General features: G+C 44.4%; 1 protein-coding gene across 4 annotated transcripts in view; it reads left to right on the plus strand.

The window, feature by feature from the left end:
• The first annotated feature begins 3,727 nt into the window (after nucleotides 1–3,727).
• MBOAT2 (membrane bound O-acyltransferase domain containing 2) overlaps nucleotides 3,728–18,226 on the plus strand; it is a 96,388-nt gene continuing 81,889 nt past the window's right edge. The window contains exons 1-2 of one of the 4 annotated variants that reach the window (XM_035542945.2): nucleotides 3,946–3,962; nucleotides 8,972–9,222. In XM_035542945.2, coding sequence (XP_035398838.1) covers nucleotides 9,097–9,222 — 126 coding nt within the window. In that variant the 5' untranslated portion in view covers nucleotides 3,946–3,962; nucleotides 8,972–9,096. Of the gene's footprint in view, nucleotides 3,963–8,971; nucleotides 9,223–9,259; nucleotides 9,697–17,671; nucleotides 17,793–18,226 lie in introns of those variants that run through there. The other 3 variants (XM_035542947.2, XM_035542949.2, XM_035542948.2) reach the window with 3 other exon arrangements.

The raw sequence follows: 18,226 nt of genomic DNA on the forward strand, positions 1-18,226 counted from the left end.
CAAATATTTTGGGCTAAGCAAAGCCAAGTAGGTAAAGCTAAAATAAGACTTTACTGTGGAAAAGTAATCAACTTGATATAGCTAATGCGAAAAACTGTAGGAAAAAAAAATGTATACTACAAGGAGCATCTAATAACATTGTCCCACTGCCATTTCCTATCCTCTGCCGCAGACCTTCTCTGTTTGTTCTTCATGGGTTGGTGTCATCTGGTAGGACTAGTACTGTAAACAACTGACTCTCTTCAATGGTCATTCAACTAAACAAAGTTTATAGGAAGTGTTTGCTACCTCAGTGTTACACTATTCTGACAGATCAAGTAACCTCTCTAGGGCTGAGAGGTGCCTTTGTGCTCATTGTTAAACAAGAACTGTGAGCACTTATGGAACCATAAAAACTTAATCGCAGAACATCAAAAGTAGTTCATGCTATGCCAAGCCACTCTCCAGGGATTATTTAAATCAACACATCCCCTCCTGCACTTTGACTGACAGCTTTTGCTGGAATTTCCTCATGGAAGTTCTTGCTCATTACATGCAAATATTTCTAACAGCACGGAATTAAGTAAAACTGTTCCACTTATGCGATGACCAAGTTTTATAGGTTCACTACTCTGGGTACATTAGCTTCTTCGTCGCAGTCTCTAACCTTCTTTTTCATGGAATCATACAAAAGATTTTTGTATTTAACTTTTGGGACTAATTGCACTAACATCATGTCAGTACAATGTGGGATGCCACCTTTCTCCAGCCAATGCTTTGTCTTCCCACAGGCAACACAATGTTTTCACAGAGGCAGGAAATTCTCTGAAAACATACGAAAACATATGTAATGAATTAAAAAAAAAAAGCAGCAAGAGACCTAGTTTTACTGCAATGCCTGTAAAAGTCCTCATCATACAATTTACAGCCAATATCAAAGACAGGCTACATTTTCTACTGCAAAAGTTGCTTATTTTCCTGTTGCTTTCTTTCCAAGTGACATTTGCATGCTTCATTTCTGATTGCAAACTTAGGTTTTAAGCTCTGTGGGGCAGGATCCTTTTTCTTCTTGCACCTAATGTATCTGCCATGTCAGTACAAAGGGACTGTTATTTTCTGACTGTTTTCAAGATGATTTTTTCCGTCATTGTCTCCCCCAACGCACACCTTCCTAAATAGTAGCGCAAGAGCATCTTCCCAAAACACTGCATTTCTCCAATGGAAACTTGTGACAGATGAAATTATGTAACTTAAAGCCTTAGCTGCAAACTGTTTATAATGATAATGTGGTTTACAGTATAGATATCATATCTTTGAGTATGAACTCCTAAGATCCTGGGCGTCATGTGAGGGAGCGTATTTTTGTATTTTCTCAGCACTGCAAGAACATGTACATTGAAAAAAGAGTGAAAGTTAACAGAAAAATAAGGGTTATGTTTTGAAACCAACTGATATTTTATGCTGTGATATCATGAGCTTGTTTTCAGACTATTTGTTAATTGAAACCAAGATTTTCATTCAGTAGGTCAATTACTTGCTGGGAATATTTCATGAAACTCTCAGTAACACCACCTCCATGGATTTATATAGATGCACCAGAATCGTTCCTTGTGACTAAACTATGATTCAGAATTAGCTATCAGCCTTCTCTAAAGCAGCCCTTCTGCAGTTTTATGTGAGAATGTTTAGGTTAAGATTTCCAAAGATTTGTGTGTAGGTATATGTCTACTTATTAAACCAGGTACAATGAGCTTAGTCTTTATATGCATATATACATATGTATAGGCTAATGCAGACTGAGCCTAGTGGTACTGCACTCCTCTAAAGTTACTCACATGCATATACATTTGCAGGTTCAGATTTAAGGACCTGATTCAGAATTAATTGGGAGAAGGTGGGGGTTATTATTTTTTTTTCCCTTTCTGAAAGCAACTCTCTTTCCTTTACTACAAAAACATCATGCAATTTCTTCTGAAGCTGCAGATGCTACCGCAATTGTAATTGCCTGTCACGCAGTGAAGAAATCTAATTAAAACCACTTATTTGTACCTATTAACCAGTCTCTTTAAATGCAGACAAAAGACCGTACCAGAAGCTAAAACGTAAGTACAGAGTGTGGTCTTCAATTCAGTAAGAGAAACACCGGATGTTTTCAGATAATTACACTTACCTCCATTTTCCAGCTACTACCAATTAGCATTAACTGTGAACTTAAATGGGTATGCAAATCACTCCACCTCGATGCTATTCCAGACTGGTTCAGGCTGTTGGCATGATATAGGACAAGGCATTTCATCTTTCACATACTTAAAATGAAATTCTCGCTACTGGTTATAGCATAGCTTACAGATAAAATACACAATAATTGTAAAAAAGAATGTTTAATAAAGTGCAAGGAATAACCAGTTTTCTCTCAAGAGACTTGGGATTCTTGAGTGGTTATAGATAAGGGCAGTATGTTCCTTTGGGAGCTCCTTCTCCACAGCATTTAGAACAAAAGTAATAGTTGATTTTATAAAACCTGAACACTAATGCAACAGAAAACTGTAATATAAAAGCAGGGCAGGGTACTAAACCAGAACCATTTAATTAATACCCTGCTGCACGAGATCATCTGGCAGCGTTTGCTGCGTGTCCTCACGTCAAGTCACTGAAGACTTCTCTTTGTTTCATGTCACAGAGCATTCACTGGACAGGAGGAAGAGCTGTGCTTCACACACGTTTATTACTGCTGGTGTGATTCTTTAGGGAAACTACAGCTAGCCTGAACCTACTGGAAAGGCACTTGGGATTGTAGTGTTTCAGGTTTCTGTATGTAAGAAACAGGCCCTTAATAAACTAAAAACTGTGGCTTATAGCCATGGTAGACAGCCCTCCTTAAATCAATGGGTGGTTGTAGGAACATTTTTGGATTTTTTTGAGAACTCTTTAGGATACTGTCAACTGGAGCAGGTCTTCTGTGAGGAGAGGCTAAGAGAGCTGGGACTGCTCCCCGCCTGGAGAAGAGGAGGCTCAGGGTGATCTCATCAGGGTCTGTCAATACTTGAAGGAAGGCTGCAAAGATGGACCCAGGCTCTTCCCAGTTGTGCCCAGGGCCAGGACAAGAGGCAGTGGGCACAAACTGGAGCACAGGAGGTTTCATTTGAACATCAGGAGCCCTTCTGTGCTGGGCGGTTGCTGTGGCCCTGGCGCAGAGAGGCGGTGGGGTCTCCTCCTTGGGGACATTCAGAAGCCGCCTGGACGTGGTGCTGGGCACCCTGCTCTGGGTGGCCCTGCTGGAGCAGGGGCTGGGCCGGGGGCCTCGGGAGGTCCCTGCCCGCCTGAAGCCCTCGCTGGACACGGGAAACCGGACGGGGGCTGACACCCAGGGGCCGTCACCCCAGACCTGACGCCCTGAGGCAGCCGCCCCGGCCCTGCGCGCTACCTGCGCGCAGCGCGCAGCCCCACCTCAGCGTCCCGCAGCCAAGGCGGGGCCGCCCTGCGCTTCACCTCACCTCACCCACCCCATCCCCAAACCATCCCCATCCCAAACCCATCCCCACGATCCTCAAACACGTCGCCACCGCCCCCTCCCTGGGCCCACCTTCCGCGAACCCCCCCCGCTCACCCCCACCACCGCCCCTCCCGCCTCCATCTCCCCCCTCCCCACAACCCCCTCCCGCCCAGCCGCTTCGCCCCTCCCGCACCCCTCAGCGCCGCCTCACGATTGGGCGGGCCCTCCCGTCACTCCGCCGCGGCTCCGCTCTGCGATTGGCCGGCGGCGCCGTCAGTCTGCGGCGGGGCCGCGCTCGGCCCCTTGTTGTCAGGGCTCCGTGCGGGGCTGCGGCCGCCGTTGTTGCCGTTAGCGGCGGGGAGGGCAGCGCTGCCTCCGGCCTCCTCTCGCGGGGAGCCGCCGCCGCCGCCGCCGCACCATGGCCACCAGCACCACGGGCTCCACGCTGCTGCAGCCCCTCAGCAACGCCGTGCGCCTGCCCGTCGACCAGGTGAGGCGGAGGGAAGCGCCCAGCCCCGCCGCTGATGCACCGGGGAGGGGGGGGGGCAACGCACCGAGCCCGGAGCCCCCTCATCGCCTCCCCCCCCATCAGCCTCCCTCCCCCCCCTCGGGGCACGGCTGCTGTGGGGTGAAGGGGGGTGACCGGGATCGTAGAGTCGTTTTTTGGGGTCGGGGGGTGTGTGGGGTGACCCCCCCCCCCCCCCCCCGGGAGCCACAGCCCCTGGTGGCTGGGCATTGTGTGATAGGAGGGGTCCTGGGGGTGCTCGGTAGGGCTGGGGAATGGGGGTTTGGGGTTTTTAGGGATTTTTTTTTTTTTTTTTTTTTTTTTGCGGGGGGCTGGGGTGGGGTGGGGTGGTTGTGGGGGGAGTGGTGTCGCCCCCCGGGATGTATACGGGCTTATAAATGTGTGAGTAACTTGGAAGTGGCTCCTCTCTTACAGCACCGAGAAACTTCATATGAGGCATTCTTAGGGGCAAAAAAAAAAATCTGTATTAACGTGCGAATGAATGGAGCAGGTCAGGAGGCTCCCTCGCGTAGAGGGAGGTGGTGGTTCCTCTCTATAAAATGCACCTCCTGAGGGGAAAAAAGCAATCGGATGCCAAACACAGAGCAAGGAGCACGTTTAGTGACTTCTGGGAGTGCCCAAACTATGTGCTTTTACTCTTTTCTTCCTTTTGCTCGAATGGAGGTGAGACAACCTGAGGTTAAGTACACCTACAGAAATGTCTCTTCTAGAAACCTGCCAAAAGCCGGTGAATTTGAGCCAAGCTGGTTGTGGCGGAGTGGATGTGGTGCACAGGTTGCAGTGCTGCCCGCATCCTGGGTCGGTGGCGCCACATGGCTCCGTGCCTCCGACGTGTGGACTGTGAGCCCTGCCAGGCAGGTGCCACACGTTTATTTCCATTAAATGGGCAGCTCCCTCAGGGTACCGTAAAGGAAATAATAAGAGATGACTGTCTCTTTGTGGCATGATGCTGGTGTCGTGTAATTATCTATTCATAACAGCAGCCATAAATTTAATGGCTTTGTGACGTGGTGCTGCTTCTACCCAATTTATTCTAAGTACTGCTGCTATGGCATTTTGATGGTAATGAAGTTACTTTTTATCAAAGCCTGGAAAACTTCCCTGTATTGAATGTGTTGCAACAGATGCCCCTGGAAAGGCAAAGGCAAGATGGTTTTGTAAAGCGCTGTGCTTGAAGCTCTGAAGCTTTGGGGGATAATCACAATGGAGGGTGGCTAACCGCACGGTTTAAAAGACTTTCTGATAAGCAGCTAAAAATATACATGTTTTGTTTTTTCCACATCAGTGGACCATAGAAAATACAGGCCCAGGTGTGTATGAAGAGCCTTGTGACTGAAGCATGAATCGAAGAGTTATAGGATTATGCAGCGTTAAGGAGAACGCACCTTTAAGTGATCACAGACAAACAAGTGAAAAACCCAACGCTCAAAGTCAGATTTCTGTAACCTCTCAGCTTAAGAGTCTGTCTTGATCGTAAGCTTGTAATACAGAAAGAATGTGAAATGTGTTCAGTGTAATCAAATCAAACGTGGGGGAGAATGAGGGCAGAAAAGAGAAAGTGCTGATACTCTGTGTGTGCTCAAAGGTTACGTGTGGCATTTACTGATACTATACACATACCAGTATGAAAATGTAGCTGTGTGTGTGAGGGGGGGGAAAAAAAAAGAAAAAGGGGGTTCTGATTAGTAAGTAGGTTGTTTCTACTACCTAATCCGAATGCTGACTGTGGAGCAGGTACTTGAAATGGGTGCTCTAGAACGATGTGCTGCAGTAGCACTTGGTATAGATGGGTGAGATTTGTTTCTCCACTTGTATGTTTTGGTTTTGACCACAAGTAGATGCTAATTATATCTGAAATGCCATGAGGGTGATCTACTACAATTAAGCCGTTACTTTCTGTAATTATCCTGCTCTAAAGTTTTACTGGAGGCGGAGGTGTGTAACTCTGGGAGCCAAATCCAGATAGCGTGTGTCAGTGCTTCTCTACTGCCCGGGTATTCAAACAAACGGACCGAGAAGCTCGCCTTCTTGGCAGTGAACGTAAGTGGAAACTTCAGTGAAAGGTGAAGCTTCTATCTCTAATTTCAATCTAATCAATCAGATCGGAATTCGTGTGGTTGAGTGTGAGGAATCAGTTACTTTCGGACTTCGTGTTTGGTGGAGCTGGAGGCACAGACCTAAGCCTGGTTACATGCTGGTTAGGGACCACTGTGGAAGATGCAGAGTGACAGCTCCACCACAGCCCTTTGACATACTTGTAAGAAGAATCTCCTCTGTGCTCAGCTGTGTTGCCAGATAAAAGCTTTGTTTCTTTAAGATTGCTCTTCCTCGACTTTTCCTCTTGGTAGCGGAGTACCAGGTAGCTACTGGAATGGAGACAAACTCGTTTTCCTCTTCTGTGTGTATCCCCCAACAAGGTGTTACGTGATAACTTGCCCCTACCTTAACCCTTCCTTTCGCTGTTCTCTTGCACCAAGGTAACTGAAATGTCTGCTTGGAAAAGCTAATGCATTCCTCATGGGCTGCTTCCTTCATTAAAGAGGTTTTTTGTCTTATTACTTCCAGTCCTTTCTAGCTAGGGAAGATGGTTGGTATGAGCAGTAACCTAGAACAGTCTCTGTAGGTTTGGGAAGGCAAACTTGCCCACTTTTTTTGTATTTTGTCATAGCAAAAAGTTTTTTGCACTCCATAGGGGTGAGAAGCCTACTGTAAGAAGCCTGTCTCTTCACTTCTTGGAGCATCGAAGTTTGCTGCTCAGCAAAGGAAGCGTCCTGTTGATGACAACTGTCTTCTTGGGTCCTTAGAGTTAATGAAGAGTGAACGCACATAATTGTACTGCTGTTCTCCTTCTGTCTTGTTGGAGGAGAGAGGGAATAAAAGTAATGTCCTTCCCGCCCCTTACAGAGAAAGGGAAGTGTGGCGAGAATTACCGTGAAAGCGTGGCTGCTTGAGGATTATATGTTGCATAATGCATCAGGGTTGCAACTCTAAGTGTTTTATTACCGTCTTGTTTCTCACCTGTGCCTCTAGTTTTCCTGGCTATACTCCTGTCATGTTTGTGTGTCTGCCACGTTTTTCTTTCTCCAAGGTGAAGCCTTGACAGGACAGCGTGCTGGGCTGTGGTCCATTTCTACTTCTGGCACTGTCTTGCTGAGTATGTGTTGGCAAATAGCTTCTATTGCTGATGTATCAGCTCATCTGCCATTAAATTGGAGGCATTTAAATTTGTTCTGAAATGAGAATGGTCCTAGGAGAGCAGAGCTTTCTTCTTGGCTTTGGGTCTCCTCAGGGTAAGTCAAGTTCAGAGCATAATCTCTGCTTTCACTGCTTCCACCAGAGGGAGCAAAAATTTTTTTCTTGTCTGAAAATTGGCAAAAATTAGTTGAAATATTCGTGCGGTTCATTTGCCATAGAAACAGCCAACTGTTATAAAGGAGTAGCCGGCAGGGGAGATGGGAGGTCAGTTACCGCAATACGTGAGCCTCAGCTGTCGGTGTGGTTGTCTGAGAGATTGATCTTGAGATTTGGAGTTATGGGCTGGGGAACTGGATCAGCTAACTGTGGTGATCGTCTTCCAGATAAGAAAAGAAAGAGTGCAGCTGCAGCTACTGCGTGGAGAGTGTAGCCATGGTGTAACTACGTGGAGATACGTGGATTGAATAAAATGTCGTGTGTGGTTATACGCTTCACGTAGGAAATAAAGATAAGCAACATTTTTCAGCAGAAGTCGCCAAATTTCCTTGGTATTTCTATACTTGTTCTTCCCCCCACACTAATTTTAGCTTTTATTTGAATAATTTGCTTATTTGTGTAGAATAGATCTGTAGAATTTTCTACATGAGCGCCACCAACATTCACAGAATCTAGACTGACCTTTTTTTTTAAGAAGAATAGGCATGAAAAGCTATGTGAAGCATATAAACTTCCTTAATTTAGAGATTGCAGGCAAACCTGCTGCATCTTTGCATCTCTTGGAGCATGCATTTCCCCGTGCAGAGGATTTGCCTGAGTTCCTTTGAGCGTGCCCTGAATGCTTGGCGTGCAAGTGGTGAGCGCTGACGTGCGTTGAGCCTTCACCTTTCTCCTTGCTCTCGTCAAGAAGAGTAGGCAAGATCTTATTTTTTTTCCCTTCATATATGCATATGTTTGGCAAGATGTATCTAGGTTTTTTTTGACTTTATTTGGATGCTTCGGAGATGAGCCACAGCTGGAGCTTGTGTAGGAGACCAGGCTTGGAGCTGGTATAGGGAATCATTTTGCTTAGCAGCAGCATGCGCCCGGTTTGCTTGCAGGAAGCATCTGGACACACATCTCCTGTTATTTTCCAAAGTTTTAGGCATTTGTGATGCCTTAGTCTCCCTTGTTTTCTACCCAGGCAACCTAACGTAGTCTCCTGAGGGCTGAAATGCCTTAGTCTAATGAAAGCCTTTTTGTTCAAATACAGAGGAGAAATTAAAAAGTTTGTCTAGCCATCCAGAATTTGTTAGACCTCGTATTTGTGTTAAGAATCACATCCTGTGTGTGGCTGTGAAATATGAAGCAACGTATTGATTTCCCCCCAACCCCGATGTAACCCAGGAAACTTATGAGTAATAGAAGTGAGTAAGAGTAGCATTGATGGGCGTGTAAAATCCAAACACCGCAGATAAGGGAGCGGTAGGACGAGAAACCTGTGCCCCTACTTTGTGCTGGTCTTTCCTTATCTGCTGCTAGCAGCAGTCGGAAGAATGAAGGGTGTGAAGCGAAGCGAGATCTCCTGTGACAATCCGCACAGGCTGCAGGGCGTGAAAAGAAGCTGAAGGAAGTGCCCATGTCCATTCTGTGCGTGCCGTGCCCAAGGAAGGGATGGTTCAGATATTTTAGACTTGCTAGCAAAGTGCAGGGATGATATTTTTACCAGTTTCTTAATTAACTTCCCTTGGACTAGTGGAAGGGAGGGAATATATCGTCACGCAGGTCCGGTTTCTCTGCAGGGACGCCTTTCCTGGAATTTAGTGTTCAGGTGTTGACCTAACTCCTCTGGGTGTTGCTGGCTGAAATTGCTCTGTCGTGGGAGAGGTGCAGAGAAGGATGGAGTTGGAATAAAAGAAGAAAATCAATGGGAGAAGCGACTGCCTTGAAAAAAAGGAATGGGAGCTGCAACAGAACTGGAAAAGAAAAGACGATGGACACTGGATACACTGCTGGAGAAGATGGATCAGTTGCTGGGTGGAGGAAAGTCTCGGTGCAAGAAAGGAGTACCTCTGATTTCACGTTTAGAAATCTTGTTGCAAAGACTTAAGCCATATGTCTACTTTAATTCTTTAATTTTTACGGAGACAGCAGTAAGTTTTCATTTTGGTACAGCCTTACACTGGGAGTGCGGATTTCTCCCAGTTTTGGTGAAGTAGTGGAAACACTCAAATGTAATTCCAACCCAGGGTTTCTGCAGCAAGCGTCTAAAATAAACAGGCTTTACCTGAACAGCCCGGAGTCACCTGCTTTGTTCTGTCAAACTGTTTTTCCCTTCCTTAGGCAATTCATTTAGCTGGTATTTAAAAAAACCAACAACTTCCTGACTTGTGTACAAGTCATTTCTGTCTTCAGAGTGCTGCTCCGAAATTGCCACAGGAACGCTGCAGTCCTGGGATGCTGAAAAGAAATACTGGCGTGGCCAGAGAACAGGCTAACAGAGAAAAACCATTAAGGCACACTGAAGGTGACAAGAGGAACTTATTTTACCGCAAGCGCAGTTGCTACTGCGTGGCTTTGTGTTTCTTTTCGAAGAGTTGCTGTTGTAGAGCCCTTCCCTGCAGCTGTAGGGCTGGCTCCGCTCTGCGGGCTGGGGTGGGCACGGCGCTGATTTAAAGGGCGCTCTGAACAGGGCTAAAGCTGAAACAAGTCCTCCTGGTCACTCACTAGCCTCAACAGTTGTTGGTTTTTTTTAACTCCTGCCTGCCTGCTCCTGTTCTGACCTGATGAAGCTCTGTTTTACAGCCTTAATTATGGCATGTCTTTATTATGTTTCTTTTTTTGGGCGATGTGTGCGTTTCATGAGAAACAGTTGCCCAGGTTTTCGCTCGTTTCCCAAGCTTTTGACCAAGGGAGTTTAGGCTGTGGGGCTCTGTTTTCTCTCAGAAGGTGGGGAAATTGCAGGTAGCCAGGTGAAAGCCTGTTTATTTAACGTGTGCATCGGTACAGTATTTCTTTTAAAAAAAAAAGCACGTTGATGCAGATATTCCACTTTCTTTACCTTGGAACGTAGTTTAAGCTGGTGTGTACATATGTATTTTTGTATTTTAGCATTCGTTGAAGTGAGCAGAGCTGTCTGGCTCTTTCGATTTGTCCGCTTATTGCAAATGGTTTCCAGCAGCTCAGCCCTCCTTGCAAGGGATCCATACCTCTGCCTTCCGTTCTGCAGTGATACATCCAAAGGGGAAGGAGCTATTTCGGGTTGGCTGTAATAGTGCAATTTTACTGCCCTAGCTGGGATTTGAGAGTTCCCATTTACTTCGAAAGTGGCTTAAGCTGAAGACGAAGGTGCTGGTGTTTTGGTGCTTGTGGGCAGCCTGTTTGGTTGAGCTATAGTCTGCACTGCAAACTCTTCCTCTGTTCCCGATCCTTCTGTCTTGGGGTTAAATATAAGAAGTTAGAGAAGGTATGTCAATGTAGAGGCGTAGCTCTCATTGCTTAAGAGTTATTAGGTGTTACTTAATTCCATTTCCTTTTCAAAGCGCTTCAGTTGAAAAGCAATTACAGCTCTGGGTAGTGCCCATTGCTTCTGCAGGTTGTAGGGTGTATTGCAGGAGTGCACGGGGCTGTTCTGGCGCTTGGAGGCATTGGAGGTGGCTGACTTCCCACAAATGAAGATTTCGATTAGGTATAAGGGAGAAATTATTTTCTCTGAAGGTGGTGAGGCACTGGCACAGGCTGCCCAGAGAAGCTGTGGGTGCCCCATCCCTGGAGGTGTTCAAGGCCAGGCTGGATGGGGCTTTGGGCAGCCTGGTCTGGTGGGAGGTGTCCCTGCCCGTGGAAGGGGGTTGGAATTAGATGGGCTTTAAGGTCCCGTCCAACCCATACCATTTGGTGGTTCTAAATGATCCTGAACTGGGAGGAACAGAAGGAGAGTAGAAGCAGAGGAGAAAGGACTCTTAGAGGTGAACAGTAGGTGTTTAAGGGAGAGGGCACTGAAGTCTTTTCTGAAGTCGTTTTTTTTTTTTTTTAATGGAGAACACCAAAGCCGAATTATGTTTTGGGGATGGGGAACGTTTGTTTCCCCTGCGAAGTAGAGGGACTAGTGCTGTTGCTGGATTTCTGCGGGCTTTATAAACAAGGGTCTTAATTTGTAAGCTTGTGTTGCTTGTTTTGAGCTGCATTTCGGTTTCAATTTCTCACATAGCAGAACACAACAGTACTGTCTGGTGAACGTGTCTGCTTCTGCTTATATCAGAAAAGGATACTCCCATAGATGGTAGTTTCTTGCTGTCTTTTTAAATAGCTAGAAAAATGAAATAAACTGAAAGTGTTTTTTAAAAAAAAAATCAGGCTCTAAGTATTTAATGCTCTGTGTTAAAAGCTTGTCATTCAAATACACCTTTGGATATCTTGTATGTTGCTGTGTCAGTAGAGGTTTTGGTGTTAGTCGTGATGTGCATGTGCGCTGTGAGCATATGATAAAAAGGCACGCTTCCCAAAACTCAGTTGTAGAGTTGGTCTTTGTCAAAGTGTGCTTCCAAACAGTCCCAGACTGTTGTGTTTTGATGGTGCGAGCCTTTTTTCCTTGGTAATCTGCGATCTTTACCTGCCCAAACCAGTTTCTGCTCACCAGAAGTGTTAGGCTGCTACAGTTTTGAGGGGGAGAAAGGGGGGGGAAAAAAAACACAACAGAAAACAGCATTCTTATTCCAATTTTCACCTTTGAAGCAAGCTTGCTTCCTAGATCTTGGCTATTGCTGTGAATATGTAGCTGTTCAAAGCTCGGTATCTATAATGCTAAGTCCTTATGAGCTGGTCAGAAAGCATACCCTTCAACGGTCCTCTTCCCATCCTTGATGAATGAGTGAGTGTTGGTTGTTTTTACTGTAAAACACATGCATGGTTTTACTGTAAGCCCTTAGTCCTACAGTTTTTCATACCTTGAGTGATGATTTAGTAAGCACTATTTTGAAAAGCTGGCTGGATTTGATGCTCATTTATTGCATGAACCAGATTCCTGGGGTCTCCATGTTCTTCAGGATGTTCTCCAGCATGCTGAAAATTTACGTGCTAGAAATCGAAAGTTGATACTGGAAATAGAAATACTATTATTAACGTATGTCATGTCTGTCTTTTGTTTTGGACTAAAATCAGCTTGGCAAGACAGCATCCAGAATCTGAGTAAGTCCTTCCAGCTGCCAGTAAATTCGTATGAAGTATATTAGTGTGATGTTGAAGAGTGCTCGCCAGTAGTGCTGAAGGCGGCTGACAATGGCTAGAGCATGGACTTAAAGCACGGGCTGCTAGAAGAGGAGCTGTGCTTGAAGGCCAGCCTGAAAATGACCATCCCTTCACCTGGGGTGCTGTATGAACATGGAATAACACAATCTTTGCTACAAAGAAGTGTCTCAACATTGCCCGTCCTGATACTACCCAAAACAACCACTGCTGCTTATCCTCCGTTTCCTTGTATTTCACGCGTGAGGTGAGGTTGAGACTTCAATGCAGAGTGCTAATTAGTTAAATCTTCATCATGGAAGATGCTTGGTATTATTTGAACCAAAAATGTGCTTGAAAGCATTGCCACGGGATTTACGACCTTTGAATTGTAAGAGGAATGCCAGCTTCTTCCTGCCAGTTAGAGAAATGTGCTCTGAATTGAACTATCAAATGTCATTTAACTTAATCTGTTTCTCCGGATTTCTTTCCAACTTCTCCCAAGAAATTGAAGAAAATTACTAAATGCTTTGATTTAGTCTTGTCATGGGATTGCTTTTTTTCGATTTTGGGGGAATAGTTGGGAAATTGATTGTTGCTTTCCAATAATTGTTCTCACTCTTTGTTTCTTAGTGGTTTGGCAGTAGGCAGTTACTGGATAATTGTACAAGCTGTTTGTTCCTTTTCTTTCGCACTGGATGAAGGTTAGAAATTGGACAGCAGATGATCCATCTGTACTGCTCTGTGGTTGCTGTGGAGAAGCATCAGCTCCCCTGTGTGAAAAGTAACTTTTTGGGAACATCTGTAGATGTTTTCAAGTCTTCAGCTGACTGCTTTGGTGGGAAGGGAAACGGCTTTGACTTAACTGGCAGCAAGAACGAGCTAATACGGGCATCTGAGAAACCAGGCATAACTGATGCTTCACCAGTTACAGTAAGGCTTGGCAATTTATGACAAGTGTGTGTCACCAAATCCGATGCTTGGAAGGGTTTCTGTTTAAAATGCTGCTGCTAATAACAGTTATAAAAAAAAAAAAATCAAAGCCTCAGCTTGAAGATCAGTGCTGCTTTTTAAAGAAAGTGTACGTTATTCTGTCTTAATTTGCCAGCTCTTGCAAGAGCTCTCTTCAAAGTGTTTGTATAATTGATATTCTAAAATGTTTTGGCTTTTCTCACCAATGACCATAGTCGTTGAAAAGACAGGAGAAAAAGGAATAATGCTCAATGTGTTTTGCTTACTAGCACTATAGGGCGATGTGGGAAACAAGGAAGATAACTTTGTTTCTGTGACAGAATGGGGAACCAAAAAATAGGTAGACACAGGGAGATACGGAGTGATGCTGGCATCTTGCGGCTCAGGAAAATTCAATGCCGTGGAAGAAATGTACCACTGTTTGGCATAAAGGGGGAAAATAAGAACTAAACTGCTTTTTCTTCTTTTTCAAATGAAGAATTAAAAAAGAAGGAATAGACTTTAATACATCAAAAGTGTGCTCTTGAGGCCATAGGCACTCACTGCAGCTTACAGGTTTGAACGCTTTTTTTCTTCTGATCTGAGCAGATTTCTTAAAAAAAAAAAAAAAAAAAAAGGGAAATGAAGAGGTGACTTCAGGGAGATTGGGTGGATCATTGGCAGAGGAGAAAGTAAAACACAAAATCCCTCAATCTTTGGCACTCCCCGCACCTTACCTTTTTTGCAAGGCACCTTACCATGTGTGTTGTATGTCCGACCACCTGCCGATGCCTTGCAGGAGCTGGTGAGCAGAACTTCATACAACGATATTGCTGCTTCTCCCAGGAATGTAGGCTGTACGAGCTGCTGTGATTAATTTGTGCCATCCAGTTAGGAATCATCTATATCGGTAGCATCCCTTGCTGCTGCTTTGGCTGCTCTTCGGAATGAGGCGAATGCCTTCTGTGCTGTGAAGGAGGATCTGGAGGGTTTGGCTGCGACACTTGGCTTTTGGTATTGAAATATAGCTGATGTGAAGAGGAAGCTGGGCCTAGAGTCTTAATTAGTACATAAAAATTGCACAGCAGTATGTTAAAAAACGCGTTTCATAGGAAAAATAATCTTCTATATTTCATTTTAACATGGACTTTAAAAAAAAATTAATGGTTTATTAAAGATGCTGACTGTGTCAGAAGGTTGGCGGTTTCTATTGTTCAAATGCAGTGTTTTGCCAAAACTCCCTCTCAATGATGAAAACCCTTCTGAGCAGTCACTGACCTCTCTCCTCCTCTTTACATAAAGAATTGTTCTCTCAAACACTTTTTTCCCAAGAAACGATTTTTATTACAAATGCGTGTCATAATTGCATTTAAACTTTGAAAAGGCTAAAATTAATGTTTTTTTTAAGTTTTATAATAAACTTTCTATTGACTTTTTTTTTGCATAGTGTATGCAATTTATGAAATTTATGATGTAGATAGTTTAACACGGAGTTAATAGTACGATGGATTTGCTAGAGTGGCTGGGGAAGAATAGTCCAAACATTGAAACTGTGAATTTGTCCTGATGGCTTACGTTTGGCATGAAGTGTGCTTATCAGCTGCACTGGCTGTACAGCTGGGCTTGCACCAGAGGACTAAATTGCTCAAATACATACAGCAGGTTTTGTAATAGCTTAGTGTGTCAGGGTGGTATTTAACAGGTACCTACGTGAATCATTGCCAAATGATAATTTGCATCATGGTTGTAAGATTTTTTTATCCTTCTCTATACCTATACAGCAATATGTAATTGAAAGCTGTCTGGGACTTTCAGGTGTCAGTGCCACTATAAGCTGAGCTGTTGGCGTGACCTGTAACCTGAGGAGGCCAAAAATTCTAGTTTTCTTATGAACTTGCTAAATTACAACTATTTGGGGTGAAACTTGTCATTCCATGCGTTGGCTCAGATTTTTTCACCCCTATGAAGTCTGAGCTTCAAGTGGATCAGGGCTTTTATTTCCTCAGTAAAACTAGGGCTGCTTATAGGGACAGCTTTTATGACTCGGGGGAGACAAGTTAGAGCTTGGTTTGAGGAATCAATCGTCCTGCTTTCATGAACATCGTCTTTGTTCTTTGTGGGTGTTCTGCTCAAGCCTGACCAAATCACGAGGTGTTTAAGTTTTATTCTGCCTGTACTCAAAATGTTATATGAGTTTGACATAAGTTTGCAGAAGGTACACAAGTATATCGTTCCCAGATGTTGAGGTTACCGTATGTAACATTTGCAAACTAAATAGCTGCTTGGCTCCACGTGTTTTCTGTGGAAACTTTCAGGATGATCATGTCCAGCTCTGTCCTTGTACCTCCCTCCTCATTTGCTATCTGAGTGGCTGTTCTCTTTGTCATCAAGCCAGCTGGATAATTCTTGTGCTCTGTTTCAAGGCAAGTTGTATATCTGTAGATCTTCATGTAGCTCAGCGTGGAGCTCTTGCTGAAGCTTGATGCTGGTTTAAGATGGGAGTTGTAATTAAGAAAAGGCTGAATGCTAAGTTCTGGTTATCTTCACTTCGGTAAGAACTGCAGGGCAGTAGGAGTGTACCTGTTGAATGACCTTATTTGCACTGAGGACCCAGCACCGGTGCTGTAATGATTTTGGGAAACCTAAAGCTGCCTAGTTCTAGTCCATAGGCTAAATGTCCATTTTCCTTTGGAATATGTCTTCTCGTTCAGTTTGGCTTTAAAAAACTACCGATATGTTTATATGAACTGTGTTATTTGGACACTGGTGTACAACGCGTGCCAAAGCATCTTTAAGTGAGGGTGATTGGGTGAGTTGCTTCAGATGCCATCCTGACCTTCACTAAAACACTGTAGGTGCTGAAATGCGAAGCGAATAGGATGGGATTTGGGAATCTCTGGTTCTCCTTTGACCTCCTATGTTGGCAGCAAGGGATTATTATTATGTAGAAAAGAGTTGCTACTTTGGATTGGGAGAGTGGTAGAAATCTGCGCTTCGGTTTGAAGCGATAACTGGTAATCGCAATTAGATAGAAGCACTGACTTTGTGGTAGAGGTGCTGGGTTTTGTTTCTGTTGAAAACGTAAGGAATCGGATATTCAAAATGCATACGAAGTGAATGTTTAGCCTGTGATATCATATGCTTAAAAGTCAGGACAAGCATCAGATGAAGATTATCAATACGACTGTCATGCAGCCCCACAGAGGTCACAAACTCTTCCACGTGAGCTCCTTTCCCTGCTCAGAATGCCAGTCCCTGGCTGGCTGGTTTCCACCTCTGTGTCTACCACGGAGTTTTGGTGATCTGGAGAAATCATGATATGAAAATGTCCTAGGGATGATTTTCAATTTTCCTTGCATTTTGCGGTATTTTGGGCCTTATTTATAGGAATGCTGAATATTCATAAGAGCAGCTGAAGTTATATTTTCAAAGCACAGCTTCGATTCAAGTTGTGTCAAAAGTACTGACTAAAAAACTAGACACTGTGTGTTTGAAATCAGGCAACCAAAAGTAGTGGGCATCTATTTCTCACTTTGGCATTTTGTTATGTAGTCTTCCACGTTGTGGTCAGATCTGCATAAACACGTCTGGGGAAATGTAAGGTTTTGTATTCAGCGTAGGATGCAGATGTAAGTATTTAATGGGTTGTAGGGTGAGGGCAAAGACTTGGCAGTTGTCCATTTGCTGAATGAAGCAGAAATCCTGCTGGTGGAGAACAGAACAGAGCAGCAGAGCATTACCAGAAGTAGGTACCAGAGTAGGTAGCAGAGCATTACCAGAAGAAGGCTGACCTGGAGGTGTGTAGCTTTCAACTTCTCCCCCTTGCTATGGTAATCGTAGGAGCCAGGTGATGACTCGTTTTCCCCAGGTCTTGCGCCTCTTTCTGAGATCACCCCTGCAAGCAAGGCAGCATCATGAGGCACCAAACTGATCTGTGATTCAGCCAACACAGTGATCTCTGGGTGTTGTAAATCCAGCAATGCCAACTTGTTCGCTGTGCTATCGGTTCTGGCCAGGTGTACGTGCCCTCTTCTTCCCTCTGCCTCTTCTCCTCACTTTTGCTCTGTATCCGTCCCAATTTTCTTCTGTCTTCTTCCCTGTCCAAGTCTGTCAGGAGTGCCGGTTCTTGAGGTCAGAAACACGATTGCTTTGCAGTACACGTAGCATGATTGCTGTATAAATATTCAAAACAAATGTCAGTACCGAATTCGTAGTCAATTACTTTGGCTCTATTTTTTCTTTCTTGCTTTCTCCTTAAAACATCAGTTTGTTTCTTTTTCAGGGCTTCATTAAACCTGACTGTTTTGTATGAACCTTTTCAACTAAATCCACAGACTCATCCCAAGTCATAAATCTGTTTCGTTTGCATCATTACATATAATGGAGAGAAAACAGGTCAAGTTATGCCCTGACAGGATATCTCCTCTTTCACTTAGGATTCTTCAGATACTGGTAAAAGCATAATGTAAATGCGGGAGTACAAGAATGGATGGCAAAGTGTGTGTAATGGTTTGGTTTAGGGAACCTGCCCCTGTTCTTAGCAGCCTGTGTTCACAGCTCCTTTCCCTGCTGACTCTTAATGGTTTTAGAGTAGTACGGAAAAAGGGGAGTTCTCCTTGAATTTACAACTGGGGTGTCTATGAAACTGTTAATGAGTTCTGCAGGTAGTTGGTGTTATTTAATTTCTACTTGGAATACATCTGTGGTTGTGCACTCTCATACCTGTACCTGTTCCTGCTTGAAGCTTGGCAGAGAACTGAAGGGATGGGCCAGCTGCCTTACGGAGCCAGCGGTGTTCCCTGTGCGGCTGCAGCACCAATATTAGCCCTGCTGTCACAAACGTAAAAATAGCATTGTCGTTGGACCCTGTGGAATTAAGATTATGT

Source organism: Cygnus atratus, chromosome 3, assembly GCF_013377495.2.
Source record: "Cygnus atratus isolate AKBS03 ecotype Queensland, Australia chromosome 3, CAtr_DNAZoo_HiC_assembly, whole genome shotgun sequence".
NCBI lineage: Eukaryota > Metazoa > Chordata > Aves > Anseriformes > Anatidae > Cygnus > Cygnus atratus.